Source organism: Salmo salar, chromosome 08, assembly GCF_965601325.2.
Source record: "Salmo salar chromosome 08, fSalSal1, whole genome shotgun sequence".
In the NCBI taxonomy this organism is placed as follows: domain Eukaryota; kingdom Metazoa; phylum Chordata; class Actinopteri; order Salmoniformes; family Salmonidae; genus Salmo; species Salmo salar.
In genome coordinates, this window is record NC_138298.1 from 38,885,001 (window position 1) to 38,910,687 (window position 25,687).

Genomic DNA, 25,687 nt, shown 5'->3' on the forward strand with positions numbered 1-25,687 from the left:
GGGTGGTTTCTGGCTGGGTGATGTGTCTTTGCTCTTCCTTCCTCTATGACTGACGGAGGGGTAATGAAGCAATAAGGCCTGAGGGGGTGTGGTAGATGATAGCAGATTATAGGCTGTGAGGCTTTTAAAGCACCGTTCCCGCGCTGGGGGAGAAGGCATTCACGCTAAACGCTGCATGTCGGCTCAATCAGAAATCACATTTCTATGGTGGAATCTGTAACGCTTCAGCGATAACACATTAAATAGCGCCCTCAATCTAGGCCAAAGGCTTTGTCCTGTTAATGTTTAGCTACAGTAAGGGATACATAGAGGCTACATTAGAAGCCATAAGGGATACATAGAGGCTACATTAGAAGCCATAAGGGATACATAGAGACCACATGACAAGTCATAAGGGATACATAGAGACTACATTAGAAGCCATAAGGGATACATGGAGACTACATTAGAAGCCATAAGGGATACATAGAGGCTAAATTACAAGCCATAAGGGGTACATAGACTACATGACAAGTCATAAGGGATACAGTGCATTCGGAAAGTATTCAGACACCTTGACTTTTTCCACATTTTGTTACGTTACAACCTTATTCTAAAATGGATTAAATTGTTTTTTTCCCCCTCATCAATCTACACACAATACCCCATAATGACATCACAAACACCCCATAATGACAAAGCAAAACAGTTTAGAAATGTTAGAAAATGTAATAAAAAATAAAAACTGACATCACATTTGCATAAGTATTCAGACCCTTTACTCAGTACTTTGTTGATGGACCTTTGGCAGCGATTACAGCCTCAAGTCTTCTTGGGTATGACGCTACAAGCTCGGCACACCTGTATTTGGGGAGTTTCTCCCATTCTTCTCTGCAGATCCTCTCAAGCTCTGTCAGGTTGGATGGGGAGACTGGTAGACTGGATTACTGTAAAAGTACTATGAGACATTTTTAAAGGGGCTATAGAATAACTATCTTTAAACTAATGACTCGGGACGTCGGTTATAAGATTAAAGCGTATTTTAATAATACTTCACGTTACATTTGACCACTTTAGATTCTATAAAACAAAAGAAAGTTGCTAGCGAAAGCCAAGTTTATCACTTGCCACTTGCTCATAAGTGGAGCGTTTTCGTTCTCACTTCCACTTCCTGTCGCAAAGCATTTTGGTAATTGCAGTCTAAGACGCAGTATGCGGAAATAGCTCCATCATTACATGGCTGCTAAATGTTAGATGGTTCGTCTAAACAAGTCATGCATAGTGTAGAGAGAATCTGAACCACTGAAATATATTTTCAAGAACTCATTTTTAATTATATATTTTTTCAGCTGTTTGAAGCTGTTGTACAAAACCGAGAGTAAAAAAATATGCCTACATTTACGGACGGGAAGCAGAGAAATAGCACACATCAGACTTGCTTTCAACCAGAAGACATATCTATAACTGACGTGAATTTTTGGTCGGGTCGCCCACAAAGTTACATATTTAGGGTGACCATACGTCCTCTTTTTCCCGGACATGTCCTCTTTTTGGACCTAAAAAAATGCGTCCAGCCGGGATTTCTAAATCGCCCAAAATGTCGGGGATTCGGCTTTTGCTTTCTACTGTCGCCATTCATTGTGTGCGTTTTGGGGTTTTTGCATTGCTTTGACCTTTCTCTTTAGGTCCCGCCTTCTCACACGCCACCATTGGTGGGTCATGTAGGCCTACGCAAACATTGGTCAAACTGCATCTCAATCATTACCTTCACCATGGCAACAGCCAAGAGCCATAGCAGCAGCTTGCTTGTCAACAGTGGCACATGGCTCCAGAACAGCGTAAAAATGCCCAAACGCAAATGTAAATTCAGAGACGATTTACAGAGAAAATTCCCGTGTTTTCGTCTTGGTCGGGATCCGTGTGAAGCAGAATGCATGACCTGCAAAGCTGGCACGTACGTGTCAGTGTCAAATAAAGGTGCTAGCGACCTAGAAGCCCACATAAGCTCCGCAAAACACAATTTCCAGCTAAAGGAGAGAGTTCGTCAGGTAAATTTGACTGACTATTTTATGAGAGCAGGTAAAACAGAAGATGCTGTTACTGCTGCGGAGGGAGTTTTTGCATTCCACAACACTAGGGTGACCATACTCTTTTTCCGGGACATGTCCTCTTTTTTGATAACTAAAATATGGTCACTCTATACATATTGCACTTTTAATTAGTTCGTGAGGAAGAGAACTCCAGACCGACATTGAGAAATGAATTTGTCAAATGACCTGGGTGTCATGGATGTTGGGAAAGGTCGTTGGGTATCTAGTGGACTGGATTACTGTAAAGTTCCATGGCTGTGTCTACACAGGAAGCCCAATTCAAATCTTTTTCTTTACTCATTGGTCTTTTGACCAATCAGATAAAATCTGATGTGAAAAGATCTGATGTGATTAGTCAAAAATACCAATTAGTGGTAAAAATATCAGAATTGGGCTGCCTGTATAAACGCAGCCTAGAAAACATTTTGAATCACATTATTCTAGGTGAATTAGGCCCCCAGACACCACAGGAGGTTTTGTGAAGGGAGGAAGGACGATATACATTTCTGGAATGGTGTGAAAGGAATGGAAACCATATGTCTCATGTGTCTTGATACCATTTCATTCATTCTGTCCTCCCCAATTGAAGTGCCACCAGCCACCTGTGCCGCACACACTCACGTTGTACAGCTGATGTAGGCCTAGAAAAGTGAACTAATTTGAATCACGTTATTCTAGATCAGCCTTTTTCAAACCTCTCCTCCGGGACTCCCAAGAGATCCGTGTTTTAGTTTTTGCCCTAGAATTAACACCTATTGCATCTTGCCTATGCCGCTCGGTCATCGCTCATCCATATCTTTATATGTATATATTCTTATTCCATCCCTTAGATTTGTGTGTGTTATTTATTATTATTCTTGTTGTGGAATTGTGAGATTAGATTAGCCCCCAGGTACCCATCTAATAATTTAATTTATATTACAGCTGTCCACCAATAAAGCATCAGAACCAGAGATTCTGATACCGCCTGTTTTAAATGGAAGAGTCTATCTGGTAAGAACACTTTTTATTTACCGGCGCTGTTGAGTGGAACAAACTACCACAGTAACTCCATGCCGAGCATAACTTCATTTAAATAATGTGTAAAGCTGACTAATGGTGGTTTATATTCCATGTCAGCATGTAAGGCTCTACGCTATGACAATGTCCTCCTGTCCTTTGTATTGTGTTGTGTGGAGCCGAGGCCTACTATGACTAGAAAAATATTAAAGAGGACCACAATGGAAATATGTTTTCAAACATATTTTTGTGTCATTCTCGATGATTGTAAATGCTTTATCAACGTGTGGTTGCATTGACAGGCATAATCACCAGTGCTACAATAACAGATCTCAAACATTGGGGTTTTTAAAAGCCAAAATAACTGTTTCAGGTCTTACTAAACTTATCTTACATTCTAACACCATTCACCTGATATGTAAATAAAACTATTTTTCGACGAAAACTCAATAGAACTCCTGAATTATAACTCTTAGTATTACTTTTACATCAAGATCAGGGGAGAGCGCGAACGCAGTCCCCCACTACCAGAAATTATGCAATCGAGATTTCCACATTTGGGAAATTCGCAGGGGTCAGCACAGCCGGAGTGCAATGGCTGAGCCTCGCCCTGGGTGAACCGCCTTCTTGATCACGGTGTCTCCCTTGCCAGGTAAGTATGAGTTGTACACGTTGGTAGAGGGGCACTCATTCCAGGACAAAGGTGTTTGTCTAACGGTTACCACTTCTACTACTGACAATACCACATCATATCGACCAGGGTTTAATAACGTTTACTACTACAGTTGCGGACAAAGCGGTGGAAAAGCGATGCACTTTGTTTTATTATATTATATCGCTGTCTGACTATTTTCCCATCATGCAACACGGTAGACATTCTATATACATTGAACTGTTTTTCTAAATGTCCGTCTGATTACACACAAGTAGGCGATGTACCAAAATGCTGAAATCACATTCGTGCTCACACAGCCAACCGAAAGACACCAACTATTTCTGGTGTTTTGTAGCGTTCCAGACATTGTAGGAATAGTTTCATCACGCTTGTTTTCTGCTCCTCAGTAAAATATGATTCCACCATCGACCACAGGGTGGCATACGACCCCAGATATGGAGGAGAAACAGTCGCCTACTACTTCATCAACAACATGACATAGTAGTAGCTATTAGGGGTGTGCTCACATGGACATACTCGTATTTGTAATTGTATCTGTAACTTGACAGTTGATAGTCGTTTTAATATGCCTAAATAGATGTTGGCAAAATAACTTCCTGCAAATTCTCACTGCAAAAACAAACCTGGTGATTATGAGCAGCGCGCTGAGGTGTGTGTGTGTGTGTGTGTGCGCGCGCGCGGGGGGGGGGGGTGGCGGGGACAGCCACGTTTGCTGTCACTCAGTCAGAATAGGCATTAGCATCTCAACTTTATTCCCTACCCTTTACCTGCTAGTGAGATATTATGCACCACAATATGCTGCTGAGAGGAGAACTGCTCATAAGAGTAAAGGTTGCAAGGATATCATGTCAAAGTGGGTTATCATGTCAAAGTGGGTTATCCTCTCTTGAGTAGGGGCAGTATTTTGACATCCGGATGAAAAGCGTGACCAAAGTAAACTGCCTGTTACTCAGGCCCAGATGCTAGGATATGCATATAATTGGTAGATTTGGATAGAAAACACTCTAAAGTTTCTAATAAATGTCTGTGAGTATAACAGAACAGATTTGGCAGGTGAAACCCCGAGGACAAACCATCCAGGGGGGAAAATATTGAGGTCATAGGATTTTCCAATATTTTCTCTGGGATACCCTTATTATTAGGAACCTGGTTGCAGTTCCTATGGCTTCCACTAGACGTCAACAGTCTTTAGAAATTGTTCAATGTTTTTTTTGTTGTCTTTATTTAACTAGGCAAGTCTGTTAAGAACAAATTCTTAATTTCAATGACGGCCTAGGAACAGTGGGTTAACTGCCTTGTTCAGGGGCAGAACAACTGTGTTGTACCTTGTCAGCTCAGGGATTCAAACTTGCAACCTTTCGGTTACGGGCCCAACTCTCTAACCACTAGGCTACCCTGCCATCCCAGGCGGTGATACAGCCCGACATGATGCTTTCGATTGTGCATCTGTAAAAGTTTGAGGGTTTTAGGTGACAAGCCAAATTTCTTTAGCCTCCTGAGTTTGAAGAGGCTCTGTTGCGCCTTCTTCATCACGCTGGTAGCGAAACGAGTAGAGACCACCCCCCAGGCAGTGGCCATGGTAGCCACGGAACCCCATTTTTCTTTTGAGAAATGAAGAAGTAGTGCTATTCATTGTAAGTGTCACTCCAGGTGGACTCTACTGTTTTGGTGCGCGTGAACAGGAACGCGTTCCACGTTGTTTTTATCCGGTATTAGAAACAGTTTATTCTGTCTTAAATTTGATAGATTATTTACATTTTAGGGTACCTGAGGTTGGATTTGGAACGTTGTTTGAAATGTTTGGACCAAGTTTACAGGTAACTTATTAGATACTTTGTAGGCATGTTGGGCGAGTTGAAACCGGTGTATTTCTGAATCAAACGCGCCAAATAATTTGACTTTTTGGGACATAAAGAAGGACATTATCGAACGAAAGGACCATTTGTGATGTTTCTGGGACATTTTGGAGTGCCAACAGAAGAAGATCTTCAAAGGTAAGGCATTAACTTCTATGGGCTACGTGGGACACTAGCGTCCCACCTGCGGGACACAGCCAGTGAAATATCAGGGCGGCAAATTCAAAACAAAATCTCATAATTCAAATTTCTCAAACATACAACTATTTTACACCATTTAAAAAAAATACACTTGTCCTTAATCCAACCACATTGTCCGATTTCAAAAAGGCTTTACAGCGAAAGCATAAAGTTAGATTATGTTAGGACAGAGCGTCAACAAGAAAAACCACACAGCCATTTTCCAAGCAGGAGAGGCGTCACAGATTTCAAAAAAGCTTCACGGGGAAAGCACACTTTGCAATAATCTGAGTACAGCGCTCAGAAAACCAAACCAACAATACAGATACCCGCCATTTTGGAGTCATCTAAAATCATAAATAGCATTATAAATATTCACGTACCTGTGATGATCTTCATCAAAATGCACTCTCAGGAATCCCAGGTCCACAATAAATGTATGTTTTGTTCGTTAAAGTCCATAATTTATGTCCAAATACCTCCTTGTTGTTTGCACGTTCAGTAAGCTACTCCAAATGTAGGAAGCGTGCCGAAAATTTCACGACGAAAAGTCAAAAAAAGTTATATTTACGTTCGTAAAAACATGTCAAACGTTGTATAGCATCAATCTTTAGGGCTTTTTTAACATAAAACTTAAATAATATTCCAATGTCTTGAAAAATGTTATGGAACACAGCTACCTCATCACGTGATCGTGCGCCACTGAAGTCATGTCATTTTCTGAGTCACCAACTTCCTGGCCTTCTTGTTCGCTCTCTGTTCACTGCAAAAGCCTGAAACAAGGTTCTAAAGACTGTTGACATCTAGTGGAAGCCTTAGGAAGTGCAAAATGAACCCTAAGTCACTGTGTGTTAGATAGGCAATGACTTGAAAAGACTACAAGCATCAGATTTCCCACTTCCTGGTTGGATTTGTCTCAGGTTTTTGCATGCCATATGAGTTCTGTTATACTCACAGACATCATTCAAACAGTTTTAGAAACTTCACAGTGTTTTCTATCCAAATCTCCTAATAATTTGCAAATATTTGACTCTGGGCCCGAGTATTAGGCAGTTTACTCTGAGCACGCTTTTCATCCGAAAATGAAAATACTGCCCCCTATACCTTAAAAAGTTAATTATATCGCTATTTCTGACTTTTGTGTCGCACCTGCCTGGTTGAAAAATGATTTTCATGTGTTTGTATGCGTGGCACTGTCCTCAGATAATCGCATGGTGTGCTTTCGCCGTAAAGCCTTTTGGAAATCTGACACAGCGGCTGGATTAACAAGAAGATAAACTTTATTTTGATGTATAACACATGTATTTTCAAGAATGTTAAATATTTGAATTTAGTATTTTTGAGTTTCGCGCTCTGCAATTTCACCGGATGTTGGCCAGGTGGGATGCTACTGCCCATAAGAAGTTAACAAAAGTAAAATATTTTTAAGACATGAAAACATGTTAAAAAGTAAACTGTTAAAAAGCTGTCTTCAGTCCTTTGTACAGGAACAGGGTGAGTCCTTATCAAGCTCGCCGCCTCCTGCTCTTCCGAATCAATAACCGTCCAGTCTTTAAAGGCCCAGAGGAGATCCCTCCCCGAGGCGCATCACCCTAGGCACAGCAGCGCTGTCAGGCCGTGGCCGCCGGGACCTTGGGTGTTGTGGGGGACTCTTCGTTTGGGGTCGAGGCCCCCTTTCTTCTGTACCACCCCAGGGCTTCCGTGGCTACCTTGGCCTCTGCCTGGGGGGTGGTCTCTACTCATTTCGCTACCAGCGTGGTGAAGAAGGCGCAACAGAGCCTCTTCAAACTCAGGAGGCTAAAGAAATTTGGCTTGTCACCTAGGGCTTCCGTGGCTACCTTGGCCTCTGCCTGGGGGGTGGTCTCTACTCATTTCGCTACCAACGTGGTGAAGAAGGCGCAACAGAGCCTCTTCAAACTCAGGAGGCTAAAGAAATTACAGATGCACAATCGAAAGCATCATGTCGGGCTGTATCACCACCTGGTATGGCAACTGCAGTGCCCGCAACAGCATGGCTCTTCAGAGGGTGGTGTTGTCTACCCAATGCCGGGGGCAAACTACCCGCCCTCCAGGACACCTACAGCCCCCGATGTCACAGGAAGGCCAAAAAGATCATCAAGGACAACAACCACCCGAGCCACTGCCTGTTCACCCCGCTTTCAGAAGACAAAATGTATCTATAAGGCCTTAGTTCACACTGGTTGATGCTTATTTATAAAACCCTTTTAGGTCTCACACCTCCCTATCTGAGATACCTACTGCAGCCCTCATTCTCCACATACAACACCCGTTCTGCCAGTCACATTCTGTTAACCTCTCTGGGAAATGTGGGACGCTAGCGTCCCACCCGCGGGACACACTATTCAACAGCCAGTGAAATAGCAGGGCGGCAAATTCAAAACCACAAAAATTTCATAATTCAAATTTCTCAAACATACAACTATTATATCCCATTTTAAAGATACATTTCTCGTTAATCCAACCACATTGTCCGATTTCAAAAAGGCTTTACGGTGAAAGCATAACATTAGATTATGTTAGGACAGCGCTGAGACAAGAAAAACCACACAGCCATTTTCCAAGCAAGGAGTGTCACAAAAACCAGAAATACAGCTAAAATGAATCACTAACCTTTGATGATCTTCATCAGATGGCACTCATAGGACTTCATGTTACACAATACGTGTATGTTTTGCTCAAGAAAGTTCATATTTATATCCAAAAACCCCATTTTACATTGGCGTGTAATGTTCAGAAATGTTTTGCCTCCCAAAACTTCCGGTGAATAAGCACATCAATTTACAGAAATACTCATCATAAACGTTGATAAAATATTAAACTGTTATTCAATGAATTATAGATACACTTCTCCTTAATGCAACAGCTGTGTCAGATTTAAAAAAAACTTTACAGCGAAAGCACACTTTGAAATAATCTCAGTACAGTGCTCAGGCAACAACAGCAAGCAATACAGACACCTGCCATTTTGGAGTCAACTAAAATCAGAAATAGCATTATAAATATTCACTTACCTTTGATGATCTTCATCAGAATGCACTCCCAGGAATCCCAGTTCCACAATAAATGTTTGTTTTGTTCGATAAAGTCCATCATTTATGTCCAAATACCTCCTTTTTGTTCGCACGTTTAGTCCACTACTCCAAATGCAGGAAGCGCGCGCAAAATGTCACGACGAAAAGTCTAAAAAAGTTATATTTACGTTCGTAGAAACATGTCAAACGATGTATAGCATCAATCTTTAGGATGTTTTTATCATAAATCTTCAGTAATATTCCAACCGGACGATTCCTTTGTCTTCAAAAAAGAAAAGGAACACAGCTAACTCTCACGGGAGCGCGCACCACTGAACTCATGTCATTCTCTCAGTCATCTGACTCTAGGACCTCTTATTCTCTCCCCAGTCACAGTAAAATCATGAAACAACGTTCTAAAGACTGTTGACATCTAGTGGAAGCTTTAGGAAGTGCAAAATGACCCCACAGACACTGTATACTGGATAGGGAATCACTTGAAAAACTACATACCACTTCCTGGTTGGATTTTTTTCTCAGGTTTTTGCCTGCCATATGCGTTCTGTTACACTCACAGACATCATTCAAACAGTTTTAGAAACTTCAGAGTGTTTTCTATCAAAAGTAGCAGGCAGTTTAATTTGGGCACGTTATTCATCTGAATTTCCAAATACTGTCACCATGAGGTTTTAAAGGTCCCCAAAGAACCCAGATCTGTTGGTCGCTGCTCTTTTCGGATCGCTGCAGCTAGTGACTGCAGAAACACTCCAACTTGACCAACAGACAACGAAAATAATACTTTCTGTGTTTACTTTTCACAAAGAAATCAGGGGAGAGCGCGAACGCAGTCCCCCACTACCAGAAATTATGCAATCGAGATTTCCACATTTGGGAAATTCGCAGGGGTCAGCACAGCCGGAGTGCAATGGCTGAGCCTCGCCCTCGGTGAACCGCCTTCTTGATCACGGTGTCTCCCTTGCCAGGTAAGTATGAGTTGTACACGTTGGTAGAGGGGGACTCATTCCAGGACAAAGGTGTTTGTCTAACGGTTACCACTTGTACTACTGACAATACCACATCATATCGACCAGGGTCTAATAACGTTTACTAATACAGTTGCGGACAAAGCGGTGGAAAAGCGATGCACTTTGTTTTATTATATTATATCACTGTCTGACTATTTTCCCATCATGCAACACGGTAGAAATTATACACACATTGAATTGTTTGTCTCAATGTCCGTCTGATTAGACACAAGTAGGCGATGTACCAAAATGCTGAAATCACATTCGTGCTCACACAGCCAACCGAAAGACACCAACTATTTCTGGTGTTTTGTAGCGTTCCAGACATTGTAGGAATAGTTTCATCACGCTTGTTTTCTGCTCCTCAGTAAAATATGATTCCACCATCGACCACAGGGTGGCATACGACCCCAGATACGGAGGAGAAACAGTCGCCTACTACTTCATCAACAAAAAGACATAGTAGTAGCTATTAGGCGTGTTTTTTATATTTTATTTCACCTTTATTTAACCAGGTAGGCCAGTTGAGAACAAGTTCTCATTTACAACTGCGACCTGGCCAAGATAAAGCAAAGCAATGCGACGAAAACAACACAGAGTTACACATAAACAAACGTAGTCAATAACACAATAGAAAATAAAAATAGAAAGATATATTTACAGTGACATGTAATCTATGTACTGTGAGTGTAATTGTAAATTGACAGGATGATACTCGTGATCGGGGATAAACTGAAGTGTTTTAATATGCCTAAATACATTTTTGCAAAATACACGCTGAGGTGTGTGTGCAGCTAAATTTGCTATGACTCAGTCAGAATACGCATTAGCGTTTCATCTTTGTTCCCAAGCCTTTACCGCTTGTGAGATATTATGCACATTGATAGCAAACGTCCTCGTCGTGTGGTTTGTATCATAGCAACAGGCAGACCAAAAACATGCCAGGAAAATTGACCTCGCATGTTGTGTCGTGCATAAGAACAGCCATTAGCCGTGGTATATTGGCCATATACCACACCCCTTCGTGTTAATTCGATAAATGGATTTAGATTTTTTTTTTTAAGAGCTGGAATACATTTCCTCATATAATGTTGTTCCTCTGTGAATGCGATTTTACTGCTAAGAAAAACATTCAAAATTAAAAGTCCTCGTCAAACTTCCCGTTCCATGGCTACTACTACTTCCGGGTCAGCTTCGCTCCATGCAATGACATTGTAACCAAATATTTTCGAAATCAATACGGGGAGTGTGTCTGTGCACGTTTTTGCTATACATGTTATGAATTTGTACCCGCTATTTACGAAATCAATACGGGGAGTGTGTCTGTGCACGTTTTTGCTATACGTGCTCTGAAAGACAAAGTTGACCGACATAGTTTTACAATATGACACCAATGTCTACGGGATTCAGTGAAGAGCGACAGGGCGAAGCACAGGTAAACATATAACAGTAAGCTGCTACAGTAACTAACTAAGCTACTGTACCATAGCTAGCCTCACCTGTCACTTGCAGTCAGTTAGCATGCTTGCTGTAGGCTAGCTAGTTAACGTTTTCTATGCACTCGAGATCTTGACAAAAAAAAACACAAACCGGTTACTTCAATTGATATGTATTGATAAAATCAATGGAGGTAAGGTTTTGGGACTGTGTGTGTGTGTGTATAGAGTCCTGTAGGAATGGATTACATCCCCACAGAAGATGAGAGGAGAGTCTTCAGAGAATGCAACCAGGAGAGTTTCTGGTACAGATGTAAGTTACCATGGGTAACACAGACTAACAAAATAGCAATAGATTTGACAGAAGTCTGTATTTTCCAGGAGTCTGTACTTTCCAGGAGTCTGTATTTTACACGAGTCTATATTTTACAGGAGTCTGTATTTTACACGAGTCTATATTTTACAGGAGTCAGGTTCATGCTCAATATATCATTCATTCTATGTACAGGTATTGGTGCGCATGTGATTCTAACCTTGTTTCTCCCCTCCCTTCCTACAGCCGTGCCCTTCTCAGTGGTCAGCATGCTTGTCACTCAAGGCCTCATCCATAGAGGTAGGCCCACCTCCCATATCCGTCATCACTATATCTTAGTGTACATGTATGATCTAGGAGCGCATCCAAGGGACATCTCAATACTCTGATATAGAATAGTAGCTTCCAGTTAGAGATACCTTAATGACAAGTGCAAGTTCAGAGAAAGCAGCCAAATAGATGAAGGTGTTTGCTGCAGAGGGCAGCAGATGTATCACACCTATACATTTGAGTGTCTGCAACCCACCTGGTCGACACTTGCCTTTTCTACCATGAATTGGACTAGTGACATCAAGACTGACTCTTCTGTGTTCCTTCCTGTGTTTTAGGAGCTCTGACATCGTCATCCAAGTTTGGATCTCTCCCTAAAGTGGCCTGTGAGTTCACTGAACCCAGATGTTTGTGTATAAAGTGTGTGCTCCTTGTTATTATGAGAATGTAATACAGATGTGTGTCCAGTTGCGGGGCTGTGTGGCTACCTGGCAGGGAAGATATCGTACATGAAGCATTGTCAGGAGAAGTTCAAGAGGCTGGAGCACTCCCCTCTAGGAGAAGCACTGAGACAGAGGACCAGACCCAACACACAGTCAGTAACACACACACACACACATACATACATACATACATACATACATACATACATACATACATACATACATACATACATACATACATACATACATACATACATACATACACTCACTCCTCTTCTTCTTTCTCAGGTCGTCTCAGGGCCCCCAGTCAGAGATGAGTGACCCCGACCAGGTGTCGTTTGACCCCATGTTCCAGGCCTCTGACCCCCAGAGCCAGGTACAAACACACGTTTAAATACTTTCTTTGAATCCACCCATCAAATGTACATAGAAAATGGAACCAAACATTTCAAAGGTCCCTGTATGCATGGCAACCAACAGTACAGGAAGCACCTCCTTCTCCAAACAGCTAGGCTGCCCACGACAGCTGAAACAGACCGGTACCTAGCCAACTGGTCTCCTTCACCAAACAGCTAGGCTGCCCACAACAGCTGAAACAGACCAGTACCTAGCCAACTGGTCTCCTTCACCAAACAGCTAGGCTGCCCACGACAGCTGAAACAGAGCAGTACCTAGCCAACTGGTCTCCTTCTCCAAACAGCTAGGCTGCCCACGACAGCTGAAACAGAGCAGTACCTAGCCAACTGGTCTCCTTCTCCAAACAGCTAGGCTGCCCACGACAGCTGAAACAGAGCAGTACCTAGCCAACTGGTCTCCTTCTCCAAACAGCTAGGCTGCCCACGACAGCTGAAACAGAGCAGTACCTAGCCAACTGGTCTCCTTCTCCAATCAGCTAGGCTGCCCACGACAGCTGAAACAGAGCAGTACCTAGCCAACTGGTCTCCTTCTCCAAACAGCTAGGCTGCCCACGACAGCTGAAACAGAGCAGTACCTAGCCAACTGGTCTCCTTCTCCAAACAGCTAGGCTGCCCACGACAGCTGAAACAGAGCAGTACCTAGCCAACTGGTCTCCTTCTCCAAACAGCTAGGCTGCCCACGACAGCTGAAACAGAGCAGTACCTAGCCAACTGGTCTCCTTCTCCAATCAGCTAGGCTGCCCACGACAGCTGAAACAGAGCAGTACCTAGCCAACTGGTCTCCTTCTCCAAACAGCTAGGCTGCCCACGACAGCTGAAACAGAGCAGTACCTAGCCAACTGGTCTCCTTCTCCAAACAGCTAGGCTGCCCACGACAGCTGAAACAGAGCAGTACCTAGCCAACTGGTCTCCTTCTCCAAACAGCTAGGCTGCCCACGACAGCTGAAACAGAGCAGTACCTAGCCAACTGGTCTCCTTCTCCAAACAGCTAGGCTGCCCACGACAGCTGAAACAGAGCAGTACCTAGCCAACTGGTCTCCTTCTCCAAACAGCTAGGCTGCCCACGACAGCTGAAACAGAGCAGTACCTAGCCAACTGGTCTCCTTCTCCAATCAGCTAGGCTGCCCACGACAGCTGAAACAGAGCAGTACCTAGCCAACTGGTCTCCTTCTCCAAACAGCTAGGCTGCCCACGACAGCTGAAACAGAGCGGTACCTAGCCAACTGGTCTCCTTCTCCAAACAGCTAGGCTGCCCACGACAGCTGAAACAGAGCGGTACCTAGCCAACTGGTCTCCTTCTCCAAACAGCTAGGCTGCCCACGACAGCTGAAACAGAGCGGTACCTAGCCAACTGGTCTCCTTCTCCAAACAGCTAGGCTGCCCACGACAGCTGAAACAGAGCGGTACCTAGCCAACTGGTCTCCTTCTCCAAACAGCTAGGCTGCCCACGACAGCTGAAACAGAGCAGTACCTAGCCAACTGGTCTCCTTCTCCAAACAGCTAGGCTGCCCACGACAGCTGAAACAGAGCAGTACCTAGCCAACTGGTCTCCTTCTCCAATCTGCTAGGCTGCCCACGACAGCTGAAACAGAGCAGTACCTAGCCAACTGGTCTCCTTCTCCAAACAGCTAGGCTGCCCACGACAGCTGAAACAGAGCGGTACCTAGCCAACTGGTCTCCTTCTCCAATCAGCTAGGCTGCCCACGACAGCTGAAACAGAGCGGTACCTAGCCAACTGGTCTCCTTCTCCAATCAGCTAGGCTGCCCACGACAGCTGAAACAGAGCGGTACCTAGCCAACTGGTCTCCTTCTCCAAACAGCTAGGCTGCCCACGACAGCTGAAACAGAGCGGTACCTAGCCAACTGGTCTCCTTCTCCAAACAGCTAGGCTGCCCACGACAACTGAAACAGAGCGGTACCTAGCCAACTGGTCTCCTTCTCCAAACAGCTAGGCTGCCCACGACAGCTGAAACAGAGCGGTACCTAGCCAACTGGTCTCCTTCTCCAAACAGCTAGGCTGCCCACGACAGCTGAAACAGAGCAGTACCTAGCCAACTGGTCTCCTTCTCCAAACAGCTAGGCTGCCCACGACAGCTGAAACAGAGCAGTACCTAGCCAACTGGTCTCCTTCTCCAAACAGCTAGGCTGCCCACGACAGCTGAAACAGAGCAGTACCTAGCCAACTGGTCTCCTTCTCCAAACAGCTAGGCTGCCCACGACAGCTGAAACAGAGCAGTACCTAGCCAACTGGTCTCCTTCTCCAATCAGCTAGGCTGCCCACGACAGCTGAAACAGAGCAGTACCTAGCCAACTGGTCTCCTTCTCCAAACAGCTAGGCTGCCCACGACAGCTGAAACAGAGCAGTACCTAGCCAACTGGTCTCCTTCTCCAAACAGCTAGGCTGCCCACGACAGCTGAAACAGACCAGTACCTAGCCAACTGGTCTCCTTCTCCAAACAGCTAGGCTGCCCACGACAGCTGAAACAGAGCAGTACCTAGCCAACTGGTCTCCTTCTCCAAACAGCTAGGCTGCCCACGACAGCTGAAACAGAGCAGTACCTAGCCAACTGGTCTCCTTCTCCAAACAGCTAGGCTGCCCACGACAGCTGAAACAGAGCAGTACCTAGCCAACTGGTCTCCTTCTCCAATCAGCTAGGCTGCCCACGACAGCTGAAACAGAGCAGTACCTAGCCAACTGGTCTCCTTCTCCAAACAGCTAGGCTGCCCACGACAGCTGAAACAGAGCAGTACCTAGCCAACTGGTCTCCTTCTCCAAACAGCTAGGCTGCCCACGACAGCTGAAACAGAGCAGTACCTAGCCAACTGGTCTCCTTCACCAAACAGCTAGGCTGCCCACGACAGCTGAAACAGAGCAGTACCTAGCCAACTGGTCTCCTTCTCCAAACAGCTAGGCTGCCCACGACAGCTGAAACAGAGCAGTACCTAGCCAACTGGTCTGCCAAGGTTATCGTCACCTCGCCCTGGCCCCCCTGTTCTCCCTGGCCCCCCTGTTTTCTCTGGCCCCCCTGTTTTCTCTGGCCCCCCTGTTCTCCCTGGCCCCCCTGTTCTCCCTGGCCCCCCTGTTTTCTCTGGCCCTCTTGGCCTCTCCACACAACAACAAAATATGGTGTATTTGACACACAGGAAAAGACATCATCATCATCATCATCAAACCAGCTTCCTATTACACAAGACTGTTAATGGATGTGGGGAGGCAGGTAGCCTAGTGGTTAGAGTGTTGGGCCAGTAACCGAAAGGTTGCTAGATCGAATCACCAAGCTGACAAGGTAAAAATCTCTGTCGTTCTGCCCCTGAACAAGGCAGTTAACCCACTGTTCCTAAGCTGTCATTGTAAATAAGAATTTGTTCTTAACTGACTTGCCTCGTTAAATCAAAATGTGTGCTGTTGGTGAGACTACCGGTCCGACCTCGCTGGCTATCAGGTCAACAAGGAGGTCGTCTAGCAATGTACAAATCCTTGTATGAACAGCAACCATTCACAACATTGGCAATGGACTCCATTACATTTGACTCATGTAGAATACAAATGGGTCATGGTTTGCAGAGTGCTAGATTATTGTAGTAGCTGGGAGACAGAGTGGTCAGTACAGTCCAGAGCAGCCTCAGGCCAGTCTAGTGTTGTAGTAGCTGGGAGACAGAGTGGTCAGTACAGAGCAGCCTCAGGCCAGTCTAGTGTTGTAGTAGCTGGGAGACAGAGTGGTCAGCACAGTCCAGAGCAGCCTCAGGCCAGTCTAGTGTTGTAGTAGCTGGGAGACAGAGTGGTCAGTACAGTCCAGAGCAGCCTCAGGCCAGTCTAGTGTTGTAGTAGCTGGGAGACAGAGTGGTCAGTCCAGAGCAGCCTCAGGCCAGTCTAGTGTTGTAGTAGCTGGGAGACAGAGTGGTCAGTCCAGAGCAGCCTCAGGCCAGTCTAGTGTTGTAGTAGCTGGGAGACAGAGTGGTCAGTACAGTCCAGAGCAGCCTCAGGCCAGTCTAGTGTTGACAGAGTGGTCAGTCCAGAGCAGCCTCAGGCCAGTCTAGTGTTGTAGTAGCTGGGAGACAGAGTGGTCAGTACAGTCCAGAGCAGCCTCAGGCCAGTCTAGTGTTGACAGAGTGGTCAGTCCAGAGCAGCCTCAGGCCAGTCTAGTGTTGTAGTAGCTGGGAGACAGAGTGGTCAGTACAGTCCAGAGCAGCCTCAGGCCAGTCTAGTGTTGTAGTAGCTGGGAGACAGAGTGGTCAGCACAGTCTGATACCGAGGGGTGTTGTCCTGGTTGTAGGATGAGCTTCTACAACAACACTGCAGTCTGCCACAACTGCATCCAAGGCAGTCACTGGCTCAGTTTGCATATCAGTCCGTGTCCATCTGATCTCCATTCATTCCAACACCATGTGTTCTGTGTTCCCGTTTGATTCTGTGTGTCAGGTCCCACCCCACGCCAGAGACTATGGATACAGTGACGCCCCCACCGCAGCACAGACCAGCCGCACCGCTGCAGACATCGACTACAACATGCCAGGTAACCGTGGCAGCAAGTAGTAACCTAACTACAGCGTTAACCATGACAACCCTTCAACGGTGTCCTCCTAGTTAACTGCCTGATTTAACCTCAGTTTGACCCCCCCCCTCCTGCAGCCCAACCTCTGACCTCTAACCTGTATTTCTTGGATGTCTGTCCCCTGCAGCCCAGGGTCGTTTTCACTAGGAACCGAGCGGAAGGGTGCAGGGTTAAGTTGCCCCTAGACACTGATCTTAGGTCAGTTGCATTCTCTCCCCCCCCCCCCCCCCCACTAGTGGTTAAAGTTACCATTGGGGGGGATGGAGAAGCTGATCCTAGATCTGCACGATAGACTTAGATAGATGACATCATTTGTATCTGTCCCATTGTGGCGTCTGAGGGCACGAGCAGCACCATTAAGGTAATCTCCAGATTGAAGTAGTCCATCTTTCTTCAAAGTCAAGGTTGGTGATTTACTGCCCCCTGGAGGATGTTGTTTTAACAGGTATGGTTGGTGATTTACCCTGCAGTTATGAAATGTTTATTCACAAGTAGATAATTCATTGGCTGATCCCTCCTTATGACCTGGATGGAATGGTGTTATCTTTCCTTTAACCTGTTTAGGATAGGGGGCAGAATTTTCACAGCCGGATGAAAAACGTACCCGATTTAAACTGGTTACTACTCTTGCCCAGAAACGAGAATATGCATATTATTAGTAGATTTGGATAGAAAACACTCTGAAGTTTCTAAAACTGTTTGAATGGTGTCTGTGAGTATAACAGAACTCATATGGCAGGCAAAAACCTGAGAAAATTCCAAGCAGGAAGTGGAATGTCTGAGAATTGTAGTTCTTCTTTTGATTCTCTATCGAAACTACAGTATCTGTGGGGTTACGTTGCACTTTCTAAGGCTTCCATTGGCTGTCTAAAGCCTTCAGAAAGTGGATTGAGCCTTCTCCTGTCTCTGGGCAGAGTATAGTAGCTCAGTTTCTCAGTGGTCTGCCTGGGGACAAAGAGATTGGATATGCGCGTTCCTGCGAGCACGCAGTTTTTTTTCTTTTCCTCCTTGAATGAATACACTATTGTCCGGTTGGAATATTATCGCTATTTTACGAGAAAAATACCATAAAAATTGATTTGAAACACCGTTTGACATGCTTCTAAGTACGGTAATGGAACATTTTGACTTTTTGTGTCTCGAAATGCGCTCGCGCGTTAGCCTTTGGATAGTGACCTGAACGCACGAACAAAACGGAGGTATTTGGACATAACCATGGATTATTTGGAACAAAAACAAAATTTATTGTGGAAGTAGCAGTCCTGGGAGTGCATTCTGACGAATTTCAGCAAAGGTAATACAATATTTCTAATACTAATTCTGAGTTTAGTTTGCCCCGAACTTGGCGGGTGTCAAAATAGCTCGCCGTGATGGCGAGCTATGTACTCAGAATATTGAAAAATGTGCTTTCGCCAAAAAGCTATTTTAAAATCTGACACAGCGATTGAATAAAGGAGTTCTGTATCTATAATTCTTAAAATAATGATGTATTTTGTCAACGTTTATGATGAGTATTTTTGTAAATTCACCGGAAGTTTTTGGGTGGAATAGATGTTCTGAACATCACACGCCAATGTAAAAAGCTGTTTTTGGATATAAATATGAACTTGATTGAACAAAACATACATGTATTGTATAACATAATGTCCTAGGAGTGTCATCTGATGAAGATCATCAAAGGTTAGTGCTTCATTTAGCTGTGTTTTGGGTTTTATTGACATATATGCTTGCTTGGAAAATGGCTGTGGGATTATTTTGGTCTATGTACTCTCCTAACAATCTAATGTTTTGCTTTCGCTGTAAAGCCTTTTTGAAATCGGACAATGTGGTTAGATTAACGAGAGTCTTATCTTTAAAATGGTGTAAAATAGTTGATTGTTTGAAAAAATTGAATTGTGGTATTTTAGTAGTTTTTGTATTTCACGCCATGCGATTCCATTGGCTGTTGGCTAAGGGTCCCGCTGGCGGAACAGAACGCCTGTCCACAACAGGTTTTAACTAACTCATCGGAAGTCCCACTCAGTTGACCACTTTAGAATGGTGGAAGTCCTCAATGACAATGTCCATGTTAAAACAAGTTATTTCCAAGTAGATATCCATCTACACTGAACAAAAATATAAAAAACACAACATGCAACAATTTCAAAATTACAGTTCATATAAGGAAATCAGTCAATTTATGTAAATTAATTAGGCCCTAATCTATGAATTTCACAGGACTGGGAATAGATACCTTAAAAATTTTAAAAAAAAAATACAAAAAGTAGGGGCTTGGATCAGAACCACTCACTATCTGGTGTGACCACCATTTGCCTCTTCAATGGCTGTGCAAAGTTGCTGGAAATTGGCGGGAACTGCAACACACGACTGTCGTACGCGGTCTTTTCAGAGCATTCTAAACATGCTCAATGTCTGGTGTACACAGGTAATGGAACTGGGACATGTTCAGCTTCCAAGAATTGTTTACAGATGTTTGTGCCATGGGGCAGTTCTTTATCATGCTGAAACATGAGGTGATGGCGGTGGATGAATGGCACGACAACGGGCCTCAGGATCTCGTCACGGTATCTCTGTGCATTCAGATTGCCATCTATAAAATGCAATTGTGTAAACTGGGATGGGCCTACCTGAATTTGTCAAGTAAAAAGTGCTCTTGTTCTTTTTCCTGACCCGACCCCTGAAGCCCAGTTGTTCCAATATGACGAGGAGCCCAGGAGGAAGCCAATCATGTACGAGGACTTCTAACCTTTACCCTCTAACCTCTGCCCCCTCCAGCCCAGTCGTTCCTGGATGACGAGGAGCCCAGGAGGAAGCCCATCATGTACGAGGACCTAAGGAACAAGAACCGAGAAACCTATGAGGTCACGCTTACCCAGAAGGCTGAGACGCTGCTCAAACCAGAGTCTGACCGGCCAGGGAGAACCGCCCCCAAGAAGGACGGTGAGTCGGTGGGTGTGTCCCAAATGGCACCCTATTCCCTATATAGTGCACTACTTTAGACCAGAGCCCTATGGCACCCTATTCCCTATATAGTGCACTACTTTAGACCAGAGCCTATAGGCTTCTGTGTGCCATTTGTTCTGATCCTTGTCTTATGTGTGAGAATAGAATGTTTCCTAGTATGTGTATTATAATTAAGCAATAAGGCCAGAGGGGGTGTGGTATATGGCCAATATACCACATTTAAGGGCTGTTCTTAGGCACGATGCATCGTGGAATGCCTAGATACAGCCCTTAGCCATGGTATATTGGCCATATACCACAAAACCCTGAGGTGCCTAATTGCTATTATAGACTAGTTACCAATGTAGTTAGAGAATTAAAAATAAATACAAGTGGTATGCGGTCTGATATACCACGGCTGTCAGCCAATCAGAATTCAGGGCTTGAACCACCCAGTTTATAATTATAATTATTATATTTTAAATGCCAGTATGTCATACTCATTCCGGCTTTTCATCTAGTATGAATTGGCTGCACGTTACTGAGGAAGGGAAGTCTGATTGGCTGCACATTACTGAGAAAGAAGTTCAGACCCATTTGTCTGACAACAGCTGATAATCATGCCAATAGGGTCATGTTCATTAGGGTGTAATGTTACAGAAATAATAATGGTGTTTATCATCCCTTCATCCTCTCTTTTAGCAGGGAAGAAGAATGTCTACGGAGACAGCTTGGAGGAGTGAGTCTCTCCATCTTATCACTGACAGTGCTGATTGGACTACAATACCCACAAACCCCGGTGGTTGCTTTGCAATTATTTACATCTCAATTTATGAATGTATGGGATAATCTCAATTGCATTTCCTTGATTCCTCTCTCCTCGTCTTCTCAAAACCCATTGGATGAGAAGGTCAGAGGGGTAGGCAGGTAGCCTAGTGGTTAAGAGCATTGGGCCAGTAACCGAAAGGTCGCTGGTTCAAATCCCTGAACCGACTAGGTGAAAAATCTGTCTGTGCCCTTGAGCAAGGCATTTAACCCTAATTGCTCCTGTAAGTTGCTCTCGATAATTACTCAAATATATTTTAAAAATTAGGCCCCCCCCCGCGAGGATTCAAGGAAATGTAATTGAGATTCTCCCATTGTCTGTCTGATTCTGTCTTTTGAAAAAAAACATGTCAATAAACCCAATTGGTTTTGAAATTGAATAACGTTGTCTTTGTGTGTCTGTCAATCAGAGAATGATAGAGGCCTCTAGTGGCCAAATGGCCTTTCCACCTCAAACACCTGTGTTTTTTATTGCAGAAAAATCAGTATACAAACAGACAATGATAACATGTGCTGGGGGGGGGGTACAACAAATTACACAAACAGACAATGATAACATGTGCTGGGGGGGGGGTACAACAAATTACACAAACAGACAATGATAACATGTGCTGGGGGGGGGGGGTACAACAAATTACACAAACAGACAATGATAACATGTGCTGGGGGGGTACAACAAATTATACATCATACAAACAGACAATGATAACATGTGCTGGGGGGGGTACAACAAATTATACAAACAGACAATGATAACATGTGCTGGGGGGGGGTACAACAAATTACACAAACAGACAATGATAACATGTGCTGGGGGGGGTACAACAAATTATACATCATACAAACAGACAATGATAACATGTGCTGGGGGGGGTACAACAAATTATACAAACAGACAATGATAACATGTGCTGGGGGGGGGTACAACAAATTACACAAACAGACAATGATAACATGTGCTGGGGGGGTACAACAAATTATACAAACAGACAATGATAACATGTGCTGGGGGGGGGTACAACAAATTATACAAACAGACAATGATAACATGTGCTGGGGGGGTACAACAAATTATACAAACAGACAATGATAACATGTGCTGGGGGGGTACAACAAATTATACAAACAGACAATGATAACATGTGCTAGGAGGGGTACAACAAATTATACAAACAGACAATGATAACATGTGCTGGGGGGGGTACAACAAATTACACATTATACAAACAGACAATGATAACATGTGCTGGGGGGGTACAACAAATTATACAAACAGACAATGATAACATGTGCTAGGAGGGGTACAACAAATTATACAAACAGACAATGATAACATGTGCTGGGGGGGTACAACAAATTACACATTATACAAACAGACAATGATAACATGTGCTGGGGGGGGGGGTACAACAAATTATACAAACAGACAATGATAACATGTGCTGGGGGGGGTACAACAAATTATACAAACAGACAATGATAACGTGCTAGGAGGGGTACAACAAATTATACAAACAGACAATGATAACATGTGCTGGAGGGGTACAACAAATTATACAAACAGACAATGATAACATGTGCTAGGAGGGGTACAACAAATTACACATTATACAAACAGACAATGATAACATGTGCTGGGGGGGGGGGGTACAACAAATTATACAAACAGACAATGATAACATGTGCTAGGAGGGGTACAACAAATTATACAAACAGACAATGATAACATGTGCTGGAGGGGTACAACAAATTACACATTATACAAACAGACAATGATAACATGTGCTGGGGGGGTACAACAAATTATACAAACAGACAATGATAACATGTGCTGGGGGGGTACAACAAATTATACAAACAGACAATGATAACGTGTGCTGGGGGGGTACAACAAATTATACAAACAGACAATGATAACGTGCTAGGAGGGGTACAACAAATTATACAAACAGACAATGATAACATGTGCTGGGGGGGGGTACAACAAATTATACAAACAGACAATGATAACATGTGCTGGGGGGGTACAACAAATTATACATTATACAAACAGACAATGATAACATGTGCTAGGAGGGGTACAACAAATTATACAAACACCTTAAAAGATACATTGATTGTTTTAACAGATTTCTTATCAGAAGAATGTAGAATGGCCTTAATGTACTGCTCAAATTCCTTCTAGAAAACATAGATGTGTGGTTTGTTATTAGTGAATTTTATGATATTTTGCCATTGGCACAATTAGATTTGAGGTAAAATAGTTTTTCCTTATTATAGTTAAGGATACCGAGCAGCACATTCTCCCATTAAAAACCCCCCCAAAAGTAATCAAAAACTAATGTTGCCATTTCTTTACATGTAGACAATGCAATAATAAATGCAAAACTGTTTCTGGATGCTCAACACAAAGTACAGTTCATGTTAATGTATTTTTTTAGTTTCTGCAGGTAATGAATCACAGGGTCATACTGATGGATCATTCTCAAAGAGACCTCTTTCACCTTGTTAACAAGCAGGTATTTGTGTGGTAATAACCAGACTTTTTTTCCCAACAGACATTATTGACGAATGTATTCCAGTAAGTTGTGACATAAGGAATGGATTCAAAATATCCCGTTCTGAGGGAGCAAGGAGAAACAAATGTTTTCCTATTGGAGAGTCAACTGGATTGATTGGGGGGGGTAGGTCAAGAAGGTGAAATCTGGCTACACCTCTAAACAACATGAGAGTTCCAGATGGAATAGCATCAAAGACTATGGCGAACTCTCTAGGTGTGTAAAGGATATTGTAACAAAATAAAAAATTCCTCATAACTGAGTAACAATCCTGCTGCATTAAAAAGTTGCCTCATCAGCAGGATGTGATTATTGAACCAGTTGTTAAAAAAGAAAGACTTGTTTCTTGTGACTAGAACCAAAAAATGTGATCATATTACTCCAGTGTTAGCCTCCCTACACTGGCTTCCTGTTAAGGCAAGGGCTGATTTCAAGGTTTTACTGCTAACCTACAAAGCATTACATGGGCTTGCTCCTACCTATCTTTCCGATTTGGTCCTGCCGTACATACCTACACGTACGCTACGGTCACAAGACGCAGGCCTCCTAATTGTCCCTAGAATTTCTAAGCAAACGGCTGGAGGTAGGGCTTTCTCCTATAGAGCTCCATTTTTATGGAATGGTCTGCCTACCAATGTGAGAGACGCAGACTCAGTCTCAACCTTTAAGTCTTTACTGAAGACTTATCTCTTCAGTAGGTCCTATGATTAAGTATAGTCTGGCCCAGGAGTGTGAAGGTGAACGGAAAGGCTGGAGCAACGAACCGCCCTTGCTGTCTCTGCCTTGCCGGTTCCCCTCTTTCCACTGGGATTCTCTGCCTCTAACCCTTTTACAGAGGCTGAGTCACTGGCCTACTGGTGTTCTTCCATGCCGTCCATGGGAGGGGTGCGTCACTTGAGTGGGTTGAGTCACTGACGTGGTCTTCCTGTCTGGGTTGGCGCCCCCCCCCCTTGGGTTGTGCCATGGCGGAGATCGTTGTGGGCTATACTCGGCCTTGTCTTAGGACGGTAAGTTGGTGGTTGGAGACATCCCTCTAGTGGTGTGGGGGCTGTGCTTTGGCAAAGTGGGTGGGGTTATATCCTGCCTGTTTGGCCCTGTCCGGGGGTATCATCGGATGGGGCCACAGTGTCTTCTGATCCCTCCTGTCTCAGCCTCCAGTATTTATGCTGCAGTAGTTTATGTGTCGGGGGGCTAGGGTCAGTCTGTTACATCTGGAGTATTTCTCTTGTCTTATCCGGTGTCCTGTGTGTATTTAAATATGCTCTCTCTAATTCTCTCTTTCTCTCTTTCTGTCTTTCTCTCGGAGGACCTGAGCCCTAGGACCATGCCTCAGGACTACCTGGTATGATGACTCCTTGCTGTCCCCAGTCCACCTGGCCGTGCTGCTGCTCCAGTTTCAACTGTTCTGCCTGCGGCTATGGAACCCTGACCTGTTCACCGGACGTGCTTGTTGCACCCTCGACAACTACTATGATTATTATTATTTGACCATGCTGGTCATTTATGAACATTTTAACATTTTAACATTTTGACCATGTTCTGTTATAATATCCACCCTGCACAGCCAGAAGAGGACTGGCCACCCCTCATAGCCTGGTTCCTCTCTAGGTTTCTTCCTAGGTTTTTGGCCTTTCTAGGGAGTTTTTCCTAGGGAGTTTTTCCTAGCCACCGTGCTTCTTTCACATGCTTTGCTTGCTGTTTGGGGTTTTAGGCTGGGTTTCTGTACAGCACTTTGAGAATATCAGCTGATGTACGAAGGGCTATATAAAAATAAATTTGATTTGATTTGATTTTGATTCTATATGAAATATCTGTATTGTTCCAAATGAAATACCTATGAGGGGAATTTGTTTGTATATATTAACCACGCTAAGAATACTTGTCTATAAAAAAAGCAGATCATTCTGTAGTAATATTATCAGCTGACACCTGGTGACCCTGTAGGAGTCATGTCCAACCGCGTCATCAGGATGGATCAGCCAATCGTGAAGAAAATCTACAAACAAAAATCAGATGGCCTCAATGGTGCTGCCACAGAAGCAACAATGGCACAAGATAAGTCCTCTATCTATATGGCTGCAAACTGCCGACCT

General features: G+C 44.0%; 1 protein-coding gene and 2 non-coding genes across 4 annotated transcripts; 1 reads left to right on the forward strand and 2 right to left on the reverse strand.

Moving 5' to 3' along the window:
- Window positions 1–3,564: 3,564 nt before the first annotated feature.
- On the reverse strand, window positions 3,565–3,728 carry LOC123732781 (U1 spliceosomal RNA). The gene has a single exon (XR_006763411.1). It is a non-coding gene; the product is annotated as a U1 spliceosomal RNA (small nuclear RNA).
- A 5,911-nt stretch (window positions 3,729–9,639) lies between these two features.
- Window positions 9,640–9,803, reverse strand: LOC145853693 (U1 spliceosomal RNA). The gene has a single exon (XR_014374592.1). It is a non-coding gene; the product is annotated as a U1 spliceosomal RNA (small nuclear RNA).
- A 1,225-nt stretch (window positions 9,804–11,028) lies between these two features.
- LOC145881551 (OCIA domain-containing protein 1-like) lies at window positions 11,029–21,419 on the forward strand. 2 transcript variants are annotated; one of them, XM_082978664.1, is made up of 9 exons: window positions 11,029–11,272; window positions 11,502–11,586; window positions 11,833–11,886; window positions 12,195–12,242; window positions 12,325–12,451; window positions 12,588–12,675; window positions 17,136–17,229; window positions 20,044–20,208; window positions 20,914–21,419. In XM_082978664.1, exons 1-9 carry the CDS (start codon window positions 11,222–11,224, stop codon window positions 20,952–20,954), a joined length of 753 nt encoding a protein of 250 aa, XP_082834790.1. In that variant the 5' UTR covers window positions 11,029–11,221; the 3' UTR covers window positions 20,955–21,419. The 2 variants fall into 2 exon arrangements, with proteins under 2 accessions (XP_082834790.1, XP_082834791.1); XM_082978665.1 differs by having other exon boundaries at window positions 20,917–21,419.
- Window positions 21,420–25,687: the final 4,268 nt, after the last annotated feature.

Excerpts from the sequence above, each read along its gene's own strand:
- LOC145881551 (XM_082978664.1), top strand. The coding sequence starts at position 11,222 with ATGACACCAATGTCTACGGGATTCAGTGAAGAGCGACAGGGCGAAGCA. Across the intron at positions 11,587-11,832 it reads GGAGAGTTTCTGGTACAGAT|CCGTGCCCTTCTCAGTGGTC; the intron begins GTAAGTTACCAT and ends CCCTTCCTACAG. Across the intron at positions 17,230-20,043 it reads CATCGACTACAACATGCCAG|CCCAGTCGTTCCTGGATGAC; the intron begins GTAACCGTGGCA and ends TGCCCCCTCCAG.